Source organism: Orycteropus afer, unplaced genomic scaffold (genome assembly GCF_000298275.1).
Source record: "Orycteropus afer afer isolate SDZICR_OR568_19922 unplaced genomic scaffold, OryAfe1.0 scaffold00101, whole genome shotgun sequence".
NCBI lineage: Eukaryota > Metazoa > Chordata > Mammalia > Tubulidentata > Orycteropodidae > Orycteropus > Orycteropus afer.
In genome coordinates, this window is record NW_006921688.1 from 5503654 (window position 1) to 5518951 (window position 15298).

General features: G+C 44.9%; 1 protein-coding gene across 1 annotated transcript in view; it reads left to right on the forward strand.

Annotated features, from left to right (window-relative positions):
* The first annotated feature begins 8568 nt into the window (after nt 1–8568).
* Nucleotides 8569–15298, forward strand: part of IYD (iodotyrosine deiodinase) — a 24816-nt gene continuing 18086 nt past the window's right edge. The window contains exon 1 of the mRNA XM_007943226.1: nt 8569–8746. Coding sequence (XP_007941417.1) covers nt 8569–8746 — 178 coding nt within the window. The remainder of the gene's footprint in view (nt 8747–15298) is intronic.

Genomic DNA, 15298 nt, shown 5'->3' on the forward strand with positions numbered 1-15298 from the left:
AGGAGATATATAATTGAGGCATAATCATTAGTTTTGCTGATAATTATTTTCCTTTTTATTTGCAGAAAAGCAATAATGGATCTGTATAGGACGCAAAAATACTATTGGTAAATGTTACTTAATATTGTTCTGGAATGTGCCATTTTTCTATTAAAAAGTTGTGACTAATGTCACCACACAGGTTTGGCCCTTTCGCCTAGAATGTATGTCATTCTGTTTGTGGGTAAGTGCTGTCATATGAAGGTATTGTTTTCAAAAGATAACATGATACAGTAATTGCAGAATTACTATCCTTTTTTTGGGGCCCCAATGCAGTGACCTAACCAGCACTGGAAATTGCTTGGGCAAGGTAAAGAAACATTTAGGCAATTCCCCAACCTCAGAATTGATGTTTTGTTAGGAGCCAAGACCGTCCCACTTGATGAATCACGTTCTTGAACAATCTCCAACTCTCTGAGACCAATATTTTCTTTCAAGTATTTTTCCTACAAATCCTTTCCAGTGAAGAGCCTCTCCCTCCAGGGAACCCCTCACTGCCCTTCCACCTAAATACTCATTGGATTAAATAATATACTAAGCCCATGAGCTCCAAACCTCTTCTCCCAGGGAAAGTCAAGAGTGAGACCAAGTTAGGATTGGAATACAAGAACTTTCTTGGAGGAGGGATGTGAACTTTGATCCCCACTTTTTAATACCCTATATCTGAACCTTATCACTTCCACCATCACCAAATCTTCTGCAAACAATCTTCTTTCCAAGAAACAATCTCCTCCTCACATCAGACTGCTGTTGCTCTCATCTGAAATTTGGCTCTTGTTCTCCAGCTGAGCTTTCTGGCCAAAGCCTCTCTTGGCACTTGGTATTATGACCAGATGAGCCTGCCTTCATCCAGTTTTAAAAATAGCACTTCCATCCTTAAAACTCTGAATTTCTCTTTCTTGGGAATTTATTACATGTAAGATACTATGTTTTATGAGACACTATGTGGGAAAAGTCACTGAGTGGTGGAAACAGTTAGTACACTCCATTGCTAACTGAAAAGTTGAAGGTTTGAACCCACCCAGAGGGACCTTAGAAGAAAGGCCTGGCAATCTGTTTCCAAAATATCAGCCACTGAAAACCCCACAAAGCACAGTTCTAGCTGAACACATATGAAGTAGCCATGTTTCCAAGGCAGTATCTCTACGGAAGTAGATTGCCCAATCTTCCTTCCCAGGGGTGGCTGGTGGGTTTGAACTGCCAGCCTCCTGGTTAGTAGTCAAATACCCAAGGCACTACGCCACCAGAGCTCCTAGTTATGTAGGAAAAAAGCTACAGCAAGCCTTGATGTTTAGAATATTTTGCTCTTCTATACCGTGTAAAGGGTTTAGGATTTGAGAATTTGAATTTGAGGTTAAGGTGGGAATGTGAGGAGAGAGCTTTCTTGCTCACTCAGTATCTTAGTTTCTCAGTGCTGATGTAGGAGAAATACCACAAGGGGTGGCTTTTATGAACAGAGATTTATTTTCCCACAGTTTAGGTGGCTGGGAGTCCAAATGCAGGGCACCGGCTCTGTGGGAAGGCTTCTCTGTCAGCTGGGGAAGGTCCTTGTCTCTCTTTGGCAGCTGTTCTTGGCATCTATCTTCCTGATCTGTGCTCCCTTGCTTCTGTGCTTAATCTGCATTTTTTGTATCTCAAAAATGTCTGGTTTAAAACACACCCTGCACTCACAGGACCTCACTAACATAACAAAGAGAACCCTGTTCCCAAATGGGACTGCATGCCCTGGTACGCGACTTAGGGTTTCCAACGCATATATTTTGGGAGACACAGTTCTATGCCTGACATCCAGTGGTTCTCAGGCTTGAGTACACATCGGAGTCACCTGGAGGGCTTGTTAAAGCACTGGTTGCTGCCCTCCACCTCGAGTTTCTGATGCTGAAGATCTGAGGTGGGGCTGGGTATGGGCATTTCTGACAAAGTCCCAAGTGCTGCTGATACTGCTGGTGCCAGCTGCTCTGGCTCATTCGCCGGCCTTAGTCATGGTGTGCAGCAATTCCTTCCCTTTCTCTCCAGGGCAGTGGAGCTGCTTACAAAGGGCCCCATCCTGTGGATTAAATGGAGTAAGGTAGATACAGGGTCAATACAGCGCTGGCACAGAGTAACACAGGGTATCAGTACCACACCACCCTGTGGTCAATTAGAAAAACCAAACCCACTGCCATTGAGTCAATTCCAACTCATAGCGACCCTACTTTGGGTTTCCAAGTCTGTAAATCTTTACAGAAGTAGATTGCCCTGTCTTCCTTCCACAGAGTGGCTGGTGGATTTGAACTGCCAACCTTCTGGTTCGCAGTCAAATGCCTTAGATAGTATGCCACCAGAGCTCCTTTGTGGTCAATTAGGTATATAAAAACACTCTGAGGGTAAGGAATCTGATGGTGCAGTGGTTGAAGCTTTTGGCTGCTAACCAAAAAGCCAATGGTTTGAACCCACCAGCCACTCCACAGGAGAAAAGATGAGGCAGCCTGCGTTCCTAAAGATTTACAGCATTGGAAATCCTATGGTGCAATTCTACTCTGTCCTATAGGGTTGTTATGAGTCAGAATCAATTTGATGGCAGCAGGTTTTTGTTTTCTTTGATAGGATTGATGTCATTGGTGAGTGTGGGGTGTGGATACAGAAACCAAACCAAATCCACTGCCATCGAGTTGATTCTAGCCATAGCAACCCCATAGGACACAGTAGAGCTGCCCTATAGGGTTTCCAATGCTGTAAATCTTTAGGAACGCAGGCTGCCTCATCGTCCTCCCACATAGTGTCTGGTGGGTTCTAACCATTGACCTTTTGGTTAGCAGCAGAATGCCTTAACTACTGCGTCACCAAAGCGCCTTGGGGTGTGTATAGGTGAAGTCAATTAGGTTTAAAATGATTTGTAAATCCCTCATGTTGTTCCGGCTTCACACCTGAACTGAGATAAAATCACGCAGGCAGATCCTATTTTAAGCCTTTGACTTGAACACTTGACACACCACTTGCTAAATGAGTACTTGATATAAATGCTTGCTAACAGTTTGCTGTGTGAACCATTAGAATGGTTGTTGTGTCACTCAATGCCCCAGAAATCCTTCTTCTGGAAAGTTCCGTCTCAAGCTCACTTGGCTTCTTCTACACATACAAATGGGGCATGTTAGGAAGACAGTGGGACAAAAGGAGTGGTGGTAGGGACTAGGTTTAACATCAACAATGGAAAGAAATCATACTTGTGTCTTGGAAACGTTTTTTTAGAACAGTATTATTTGAAATGTAGTCCACAGACTTGCTGCTATTAGCATCCTCAGGTAACCAGTCACCATGAGATAAATCCACTGCCATCGAGTCAACTTGGATTCATGGCGACCCTTCAAGATGAAGTAGGACTGCCCCATAGGGCTTCCAAGACTGTATATCTTTATGGAAGCCTACTGCCTCATCAATCCTACTTCCGTAGTGATACTGCCTCGGAAACCCAAGGAGGGGTCGCTATGAGTCGGGGCCGACTTGACGGCAAACAACAACAACAACAACAACACTGCCTCATCTTTCTCCCATGGAGCAGCTGTGGGTTTGAACCACTGACCTTTTGGTTAGCAGCTGGATGCTTTAACCACTGCACCACCAGAGCTCCTCCCATGAGATAAAGAGCATTGTTGTTGTTATGTGCCATCGCGTCGGACCCGACTCATAGTGACTCCTCCTTGGGTTTCCAAGGCAGTATCACTATGGAAGTAGATTGCTCCATCTTCTTTCTGAGGAGTGGCTGGTGGGTTTGAACCACCAGCCTTCTGGTTAGCAGTCAAGTGCCTTAGGCACTATGTTACCAGAGCTCCTCCCATGAGATAAAGAGCATGTAAGTCAGGTAAATCAACCACACCGTTATACACAGATTAGCTCAGCTGACTTTATTCATTTATTTAAAGAAGACTTTCTTGAGGAAGGAAGCAGGTTTCGGTTACATTCTGGCCTAGGCTCTTTATCAGAGTACTTGTCCCAGAAGGCAGAATGCGTCAAGACTCAATACATGTTTCAGATCCTCCATGGAGCCCTGTCCCACCTAAGACTGAATAAGGCACCCTGGTATCAGCTATCACCACTCATCAGGCTGCTACAATGGTGTTTTAAAAAGTCACAAGTATTTTTAGTGGTGGCGTAGTGCCTAAGGCATTTGACCATTAACCAGAAGGCTGGCAGTTCAAACCCACCAGCCACTTCTAACCGACTTGACGGCACATAACAACAACAATAACCAGCTTGAGTATCTAATAATTTTTTAAGATAAAACCCACAAACATAAAGAGTGAACTAAAGCTCAAAATAGTGCATCAATATCAGTTCGTCAATTGTAACAGATGTACCACAGAAATTCATGATGCCATTAGGAGAAACAGTGTGCAAGGGGGCAGTAAATGCGGATTCCATGTACTTTCTGAGCAATTTTTCTATAAACTTAAAACTGCTCTGAATAATCGTCTAATTTTTAAAAAGTGAAAAAAAAAACCCCACAAAAATAAAAACCCACTGCCATCAAGTTGATTCCAACTCATAGCAACCCCCATAGGGTTTCTGAGGCTGTAAATCTTTATGGAAGTAGATTGCCTCATCTTCCTCCCCTGGAGCAGCTGGTGGGTTTGAACCACTGACCTTCTGGTTAACAGCCAAATACTGTGCTCATGACACCACCAAAGCTCCTTAAAAAAAAAAAAAAAAGTGAAAGAGAGGCCTAAAGTAGGTAGTCCCCACTGGCCCCCAGTCTCCAAAACCACAGGATAATATCCCAAGAAATTTTGGCACCACCCAAAAGGAATATGGAGATTGGTTGAGAATGGGCCAACCAGAAAGGGCCCTGTGATTTGGGATTGGAGGTGCAGAGGAAGCGAATGGGGTAGACATAGGACTGGTTACAGCAGAGCAGTGGGTGGAGGGCGTGGAAGCCCCTCGCCTCAGGATGGAGTGCCATCAATGTGGATGTAGCTGGCATGGGTGCCTGTTGCTGAAGACAGCCAGGGACTGTCCCCTCCCTCAGTGGAATCCATCAAGAAGATGCCAACATCAAGGGCTAGATGCCTCTCCCTGATGCCAGGACACTGTGGATACCCAGGGAAAGAAAAGGGCAAGAGAGAGAATTCTAACTATCTCCATTTTAAAATGGAAGGGGCGGAACTGTCTTGATAACAAAATTAAGTTTTCTGCCACCAGTGGAAATGAAATCATTACAATGAACAATGAATCTGATGTGAGCAATAAAAAAAAAAAAAAAAAAAGGCATAGAAGTGTCTCATATCACCTCCCACTGCATCAACCCTCCGCACTCGGCCCTCCCTTCTATCTTGATGAGGGAAGACAATGACCCAGGTTGTGTCCGCACCACTCAGAGCAGAGAGGAATGTTAAGGCCTCCCCATGTCAGCAATATGGCGTCTCTCGGTCCCACACCACAAGCTTCTCATAATTTTATGAGAAGCCTTTACTATAATGCTTGGTTGTAATAATAAGGAATTTTACTATCTCGACTTCATGGCAGGCCATGGAGATTGTATTATGCCAACTACTTGGTCCAGCTCAGGGGAGCGTCTTAGGAATGCATGTGGCATGAAAGAGGAGTGGTCTTTAAGGACAAGAATCTAAGAACAAGAATCCTGGGCTACATTCACTGACACCAGAGCTGCAAGGTGCTTGGGAATAAAAAGCAGCTTGGTGAGCAGGGAAGCCTGGAGTGTACACACCTTCCCTCCAGGTGTCTCCATTAACTGCCTCGGCTACCTGCCACGGTCTGTTCCTTGCCCTTTCCCTGGTAACGTCTCCTGCGTCTGTATGGATTTTAAACCTCTTTTCTGTATTCCCCCTTTCAGACCCTGTAAGTGCCAGGTCTTTCCAAATCACAGGTCTTTGCCTGCACTGTTCTCTCTGCCTAGAAGCCCTTTTCCTCCCCCTCTGCACACCGTGGGCTACTGGCACTCCATCCTGAGGCAAGGGGCTTCTACGCCCTCCACCCACTGCTATGCTGTAACCAGTCCTATGTCTACCCCATTTCCGCTGTGGCTAACCCCACTCCTGGCACTGGATGTGTTAGGCTCATGTGGTTGCAGGAACAGAAAGTCATTCTGATCCTTTGAGGGAAAGTGGGTCCTTTATGAGGACACATGTGGACTGAGACCGAGCAGCACTTGGAACCTGCTGGCACTGAGGCGATGGCAGCCATGGCCTGTCTCTTTCTCCTGTGGGCTTGCTTATTGGCCCTACTTCTTCCTGCATGTTTGTTCTACTCCCCCCTGGCTACAGAGTGGCTTCTTCTGTACATTACGTGGAATGAAAAGATGCACAGGGCCACAGCCTAGGCTGCCACTCACACATGCCAGCCACGCTGAGGTGGAGTGGGCTGGGGTCACATGGAGTCCCACATGGCCACCTCTGAGGCCCTTTTATAATCTTCCCTAGAAGAGCTGTGGGCATGTGTGCGAGCAGGGCTACCACAATGGCTTACATGGGCTCTAGTTTTTCATAATGAACTCTGTATATAATCTTTTACACAGTTCTAGGGAGTTAGGGCCTGTCCCTGGAGAAGAACATCATACTTGATAAAGTGGCCAAAACCAAACCAAACCCACTGCCATCGAGTCAATTCCAACTCAGCAAGCCCCATTGGGTTTCCAAGGCTATAAATCTTTATGGAAGTAGATTGCCCAGTCTTCTTTCCATGGAGCGGCTGGTGGGTTTGAACCTCCAACCTTCTGGTTAGCAGTCAAATGCCTTAGACCTGCACCACCAGAGCTTCTTTGATAAAGTGGAGGGTCAGCGAAAAAGAGAAAGACCCTCAACGAGACAGATTGACACTATGGCTGCAACAAGGGGGTCAACCGAGCAAGGATTACTAGGATGGCACCGGACCAGACAGTGTTTTGTTCTGTTTTATGCAGGGTCATTATGAATCAGAACCTACTCATGGCACTACCGACAACATGGAGCTAGGATTAGTACAACATACATTAAGAAAATAGTTGTCTATCACAAAAAGGACTATTACATGATATGTTATCGATATAATTTCTGAATAGGCAATATATTAAAAATAGCTAAAATTAACAAACTATGGATAGAATCACAGTAACCATTCTTCCTCCTTATCCCCATCTAGCCAGTGACCATACCCTCTCCAAAACAAGACTGTTAAAAAAAATTTTTAGTTTGAAATAAAACTCATACGTTGCAAAACTAGTATGGAGAAGTTTAACCACTGATATAACCACTGTTTTTAATTTACGGTTTAATCTTGCAGGAAGTGTTATAAATATACAGGTACACCTCGTTTTGTTGCACGTTGCTTGATTGCTCTTCGCAGCTACTACAGTTCTTTTTACAAATTGAAGCTGGTGACAACCCTGTGTTGAGAAGTCTGTTGGCACCATTTCTCCATTGCCATGTGCTCAGTTCATGTCTCTGTGTCACATTTTGATCATTGTCACAGTATTTCCGATGTGGTCATAATGCCATTGCACACTTAAGAGACTACAGTCGAGAGTAAGCATAACTCTCATAGACATTGGGAAACCATAAAAATCCACGTGACTTGTTTTGTTGCTATCCTCACTTTATGGTGGTGCTCTGGAACCAAACTGGCCATATCGCCAAGGTTTCCTGGTACAAGCTCATATAAATACCCAAACCCATGGCTGTCGGGTGGATTCCGACCCATAGCCACCCTATAAACAGAGTAGAGCTGCCCCACAGGGCGTCTCCAAGGCTGTTAATCTTCATGGAAGCAGGCTGCCTTATCTTTCTCCTGCGGAGCAGCTCGTGGGCTGAACAGCTGACCTTTCCGTTAGCAGCTGAGCACTTAACCACTGCACCATCAGGGCTCCTGCACATATAAAAATATAGTACTTTTCCCTCTGTTTTAGTACTTCAATACCTCACTAAAAAAAAAATCTCTATTTAATAGTTGTTTATGTATTTAATCCATCATTTCTTTGTATCACTTTTCCTAGACCTCAGTTTCTCTGTACTGTACACAGGATAACGTCTTGTCTCTGTCGCCTTAAAACAAACAGAACCAACCTTAGGACAGTGTTTCAAAACCAAGCTGTTTTTCAAAAATGCAAAGCGCCAGGACTCCTCCCTATCCTTTAAGCCAATCTGAGTTAGTGCCTAAAAATCCGTTCTTCCAAAAACAAGTTAAGCAGGTGATTCCTGGCCTAAGGCAAGTTGAAGACACGGTGTCTCAGAGAAAATCTTTACAGAAGGAAGACGAAATGCTTTCTTCCACAGCCAGCAAGATCCCGCGCGTTAAAGTGTTCACTCCTATCCTGGCGATGGTTGTCTAATCGTATACAGATCGAGTGGAAACATTTAGAAAGTTTGGCCTTTGTTTGCACACACAGGCCCGGGATCTTTGCTCCTTGGCTGAGGCCTCACAGCGTCAGAAAGCACTCGCCCTGGGTTCCTAGCTCTCGGCCACGCCCCCTCTGGGCTTCAGGTCTGTTCTGGCGCCCTCTGGTCCCGCCTCCGTTTGTTTAAATTGCCTAAACAGCCCTGTGGGATGATCAGACGCCTGACCATGTATTTTCTGACTCCAGTCTTGGTAGCCGTGACCTGCATTTTGCTTGTGTGGATCTTTAAAAATAATGATAGAAGCATTGCGAAAAAGAAGGGGGAGCCTCAAGTCAGGGTCGAGGCTCGTCCGTGGGTGGATGAAGACTTAAGAGACAGCACTGACCTCCCTCAAGTGGAAGAAGGTAAAGCCAGGCAACGCGATTTAGCTTGACGTTTTTCATTTTTGTGAGTGTAAGTTGATGGCAGGAGTTATGCAAAGGAAGAGATCAACCCCTGCTGTGCAGCACATTAGCGTGAACAAAGACAAAGAGTTCGTCTTGGTGGTCAGTTTTTCACACGCTGGTGCAAACCCAGCTTTATTCCCGAGACTCACCATCAAGGCTATTTTAACACCAGCATTTTTTTCCTGCATCCAGTCCTGTTCTGGCTGCTAAAATTCTTCTGAAGGGCCACATCACTGGGCAGATGGTGGGCAGTAAGAACTTTGAAATCAATCAAGTAGCATTTATCTAGGGGTTTGCTACTTCCCATTGTACCAGGCCCTGCAGTTAGAGACAAGAGTGGCCTCTGCCCTTAACAAGCTTAGTGTCCATTTGGGTAGACGAAGCAAGACACAGAAAACAACTGGAGAGCAACAAAGGGACACTGGTTATGAGGCGTTTCGAGATGGCACGAGTGTGATGGGGGAGTTAGGATAATGTTAAAGGGGGGGCAGGGTACCACCCGGGCCTTCGAGGATTAATAGGATGAGAATAGAAAGGGTTGGAGGCATCTCAGGTAAGGGTGGCAGAAAGAATGCAAGTACAGGGAAAGATACTGAGACAATGGACCATACTGACCAGGGGAAGTGGTGGAAATGAACTGGAGTAGTGTGTGTGTGTGGGGCAGAATATGGATGGCCCGAGAAAGATGTGGCAAAGGTAGGAAGGGATAGGTTGTTGAGTCTTGAGCCATCTGGTGGACAATGTTGTCTGAGGTGGGCTGGAGGGCTGAATTGGATCTGGAAGAGGCTCATGATTGTCAAGTGGGCTAGTGATGCCACCACCCCAACAGACGGCACCAGGAAGTGTGTGTGTGTGTGTGTTGTGTATGTGTATATGTGTGTGTGTTGAGCTGTCCTAATTCAGGGTTGGGTGTGGAGTGTACAACCAGCATTCGGCGCCTGGGAGCGTGCTGCACAGAATTCAAGTCTGAGAGCCTCCTAGCCAGTCTTGTGCTGCCTCTTACTCTTACCCTCATTGTAAACCAGTTATGTCCAGTTAGAAGCACTTCCTTTAAATGAAGGGAGCTCTGTCGACAAGCTGTGCTGATGATCTGTTCTGGTCATGATGGCCTGCATGGTGGTGGCAGTGGGAATGCAGAGAAAGGGGGAAGCTGAAGGAAAAATGGGTTTGGTAATAAATGAGGTATTAGAAGGAGGAGAGAGTAATATGTAGAGGCTAGAAGGGCCGGAGGACCATAAATGAATGAAGAGGAAGATGATTCAGCTTAAGGGGGAAGACATTAGGTTTAGCTGAGGATGTGTTCAATTCGAGGTGACAGTGACACATTGAAGTAGGAAAGGGAGAGAGCAATGTGGATGAGGGATCCAGGCCACCAGGGTCACCAGCATAGAGTTGATACTGGAACTTGTCACACTAATGACGTCACTAAAGGGGTATTTCTAGAGAGAAGAAGGCTGAGCATAGAACCTAGGGGGCACCTGCAGACCGAGGAGCTGTGGTGGAGGAAGGTATTAGAGAAAAGGGAGGTCCAGGGAAATAATACAACAAGCCATTTTGTAGCATTGTTACATTGACAGTGTCATGTTTTACATATCGTACATCATTTCATCTTCATGACAATACAATGGGGTAGGCATTATTATTATCCCTGTATTACACATGAGGAAACCGAGGCCTAATCAGGTTAAGTCACCTGCCTGAGAGTACAGTGGTAGAGCCAGGACCCAGGCTCAAATCCAGGCATGAAACTCGTGTGGTAGATCACACCTCCAATGGGAGGATAACCTGGAACAAAGGAGCCAGACTGGACATCAGGGTTTGAAGTTCTCTGAGAGGTAGCATGCATTGAGGAAAGGTCATTGGCTTTGAAGACCCAAGAGTTTTAGGGATGGATGGTCGGGCTGATGGGGAATCGGAGACCTGGGCTGCACCTGCGGCTGGAGCACGGAACCCAGGTGTGTGCCCTATTCTGGTCTCTGCCTATTTATTCACTTTTGCAAAATCCTCCTTTCAGTCCTCATCTTTCTCTTAGCTTTACCCAGAGCAATGAATTGAACACTCTCAGCAGCCTACTGAGCAGTCACGGGCAAATCTGCCGGATTGTAGAGTGTCACCTACGTCTGGTGGATATTTTTGTGGGTTACATGGGCAATACCCGCTGAGACCACAAAAAGTAATAACACACAGGAAACAGAGAGTAACAAAGAGGCAAACTAGGTGGAGCTGATTGTAGGTTGTTTACAGAAGGCTTTAAGGAACTCTGGTAGTGCAACAGTTAGGGGCTCAACTACTAACCTAAAGGCAGCTGGTTTGAACCCACTCAACAGCTCTGGGGAATAAGATCTGGTGATTTGCTCCTATAAAGATTACAGCCTAGAAAACCCTATGGAGCAGTTCTGCTGCGTCACACGGGATTGCTATGAGTAGAACTGACTGCAGGGCACACAATAATAGAGAAAGCTCAGGTGTGATGGTAGGTGAAGACCATCCAAGGGGAGGTGAGAACCAACATTTAAATGCAGGCTCCTCTGCCACCCAAGTTCTTATCTTAATGATAGTCTAAATGAGGATCTCACTGCCAGTACCCCAGGTTCAGAAGAGATAGAGCGGGAGGTAATTGGAGATGAGAAAGGATTCCATTAATGAAAAAACATGGTGGTGGTTTTGATCATGGCAAATAGATACCAGGTTCAAACCATCAAGTCGCCTGTAAAACCTTGAGGTTTTCAGATAAAGGGCAGGTAAATTTAGATGATAGAAAATTAGGAAAGGGAAAGGACTTAAATGAACACATTGGCCTTGAGAGCAAGTCTGGGTGGGCCCTACTAGAAGAGAAGTAAGATCAACATGGGGACACTAGGGATGCCAAAAAAATCTGAACAGGCTCAGAAAAAAAAAACCTGCTGACCTCCTTCTATTGCCCAGGACAGTGCTGCTCTAGTCAGTTACTCTCCATCTTCCTGAGCCCCCACCTCTCTCAGGTGTTGCTGGTAAAATAATCCACCTGCTGCAGATGGGGAGTTACATGCTTGAAAGGCCCGTGTAGGAAGCAGAGCACTGGCCAGAGCTCTGGGAAAGGGGGCAGTCAGGGGTAGGAGTGGAGGCCTTAGGTTGCTCCCATCCTCACCTACAGAACTGTCTTCAGGAAGGCTACATCACACCCATCCTGAGTAACACTGCTCCTCAAGGATCCCAAAAAGTCCAGGGAAGGAACAAGAATTCTCTAATATAAGTTGGCCTTGTAGTCAGTCACATAGCTAGAAAATTTGGGGCTCTTTGCAAAGATTTTGAAGTAGAATTGTAAAAACACAAAAGCACCTTATTTAAAGATGCAGCCAGAAAAATCCCTCCATGTTAAATGCTGAAGGGTAGATGTGACCTAGAATTGCTTGGTCTTTAAACTTAATTACGGAACAATTTAAAAAGGAGCTGTGATGGCATAGTGGCTAAAGCATTTGGCTGCTAATGAAATGGTCGGTGGTTTGAACTCACTAACTCTGCAGGAGAAAGATGAAGCAATCTACTTCCATAAAGATTTAAAGCCTTGGGAACCCTGTAGGGCAGTTCTACTCTGTCCTATAGGGTCACTATGACTTATCAGCTCAATGGCAGTGGGTTTTGGGTTTGACATTAAAGCAGTGATAAAAGGCAAGCTGCTTTTGAATCAACAGCCAGCCTCAACTTTGGCAATACAAGGTTACATTTAAAAAACAGACCAAAGTTGCACACAATTGCTTTGAAATAGACTTTAGAGTTTGAATTAATTCTCCAGAGTGACTTGGCTGGTCTGGAGTGGAGGCGGCAAAAGGAAGGCATCGCAGAAGTTGTTCTCTTTCTCTTGGTAAGGACCATATACCTTAGGGGCAGCCAGGAGTTGAGTGGTGAGCAGAGAAGTCGTACCTTTTGTGTTTGTTCGCTGACCTGCATCACCTCGGGGACTTTCTCTCTGACTGAGCTCACTGTGCTCTGTGCCTGGTTCTGCCTGACTGAGCCCACCCCGAGGCAGCGCGCAGACCTTCTGGTCTGTGAGAGGCTCCAGGAACAGCAGCTCCACTGTGCCCTGCTCTGGAGAGCCGCTCGCGACAATTCAGTGCAGAGGCGATGAGGACCATTTGTTTGCCCTGGTCCTGGAGAACAACTGGAACTGAGAGAACTAAGGCAGCAGGCTGCTCCATTCCTCTAGATGAGGGGAGTCGGCTTTGGACTTCAGAAGCTGCAGAAATGGCCAAGTCATGCACCTGGCTGTCTTTAGCCACAAGTGCTGAACGGATCTTGAGACTTAGTAACTTATCTTCAAAACAGTTAAGAAAGCATTTTCTGTATTGGCTCATGTACCACTTACTATCTGCAGAGATTGTCAGATTTAATGATAAATGGTGTAGAAAGTGTCGTTGGTGTTGAAAGCCTTTATTGACACATTTGATAAAGTTCAGGGTTGTCCTTCTGACCTTGCTGACATCTGGGTTTAGTTCAGGGTTGACTGCTTGAGATCTGGTAGGCGCTTGTTGCCACTCCCCTATCACATCTACTTCATTTTAACTTACCAACTGGGCCTTCTTATTGAATTTGTACACTCTGGGCCCAAACGGCTCCTGTTTTGTTGTTAGATGCCCTTGAGTCGGCTTTGACCCACAGCAACCTCATGTCCAACAGAACAAACACTGACTGCTTCTGCACCGTCTTCACAGTCATTGAGCCCATTGTGGCAGCCACCATGTTAATGCAGCTCACTGAGCGGCTTCCTCTTTTTCTTTCTTCATGCTACATTTTGGATAGATCAGAAGAAATTATGTTCCCGTCGATTAATTTTCTCTTCTATTGTGTCTACTTTGAGTTAAGTCTATCAACTGAATATATATTTTAATTTTTGTTTCTAGAAGATGTATAGTTCTTTTCTCAAAACTTCTGTTACTTTTTCTTGCCAAAATTGTCAAGGTTGTGTTTTATTTCTTTGAACATAGTGAGTACAGTTGTTTTATGATCGGTGTCTATCTGACAATTCCAATATCTCAAGTCTTTGTGGGTCTGTTTCTGTGGCCTAAAGTTTCTATGGTTCTTAATCATGACCTCTTGTTTCCTTGAATATATTGTTACTTTTAATTGCAAGCTAGCCATTTTTCTAAAAAATGACTCGTAAAAATTGCTTGAGGCCTAGGGTACTTAATTCCAGACAATACTCACTTTTATGCCTGCCAATTGTACAACACTCTAACAGTCTGGGATGGAGACTCTGGTTTCCTGGATCACCCCGGTGATATTATGTTAGGCTGCAAATATATGCCAAGTCTGGTTTCTTTAAGTTTCTCTTATTAATGGCATAGGAGGCCTGGTAGAGTCCTATTAGGTGCTTGGGTGGTAACCAAAAGGTCAGGGGTTCAATCCCACCAAGTGATTCATGGCAGAAAGATGTGTCAGTCTACTTCTGTAAAGATTACACCCAAGGAAATCATATGGGGCAGTTCTACTCTGTCCCACAGGGTTACTGTGCATTGAAATCAACTTGATGGCAGTGGGTTTTATTTTTTGGTTTATGGAACATAAACCCTTAGGGTCCCAGTTTGAAGTATGTGGGCTATCAGGTATACAGCCTTGGGGTTTTGACTTTTCCTACCATAATCTTTTCACAATTGTTTCTTGGTATTGGAAAATGTCTTCTAGGCTTTCTCTGTGGGCACTCACCTTCCCAGTGGTTTTGCCTAGGATTCCCCATGTCAACAATACTCACTTCAATGCTTAGAAGAAAATGTTATGAAATGATCTTATTAAGAATTTTAGCTTTCTTTGGCTTGTAGGGTTGATGCAAATTACCTAACTAACCATTACTGGAAGTGGAATTCCATTAGTAGGTGCCATAACCATAATCACAACCATAACTACAACCACAATGTCAGCTAATCTGTGCTATTAAAGTGGATCTGCATCTACTCAAAGAAGAAAGTAGCAAGTAATTGTTTCCTGTCATACTGTTCAAGGCGTGGGATGTACATTATACCAGGCAAATATTCATTGGGCTTTTCGGGGGGTGGTCCAGGAGGAAGAAACGTGACAGAATTATATTCAGTTTCTAAAGACTGTTTGTCACAGTATGTAGGACACGTACATATTCAGTCATATAAATTTTAATGACTTCAGAAAACCTGCATGTGTTTCTTTAGGGAAGTGAGCACTGAGCATTTTCAGGATTATTTTCCCAGTAGTGTCTGGTGGTCTGTTCTTATCTAAGTAGGATTTGCTTCCTATGGTGACATGGGCTTCTCTGCACCAATTGCCATTAGTCTGACAAGTATTAGGGAAAGTTTAATAAAGACTGAATTATCGTGTAAAAGGGGATCTCTAGTGGCAGAGTGGGTAAGGCACTTGACTGCTAAACAGAAGTTTGGTGGTTCAAACCTACCAGCTGCCCTGTGGGAGAAAGATGAGGTAATCTACTTCCATAAAGATTTACCACCTTGGCAACCCTATGGGGGTTGCTATGAGTCAGAAATAGACTGGATGGCAGTGTTTTTTTTT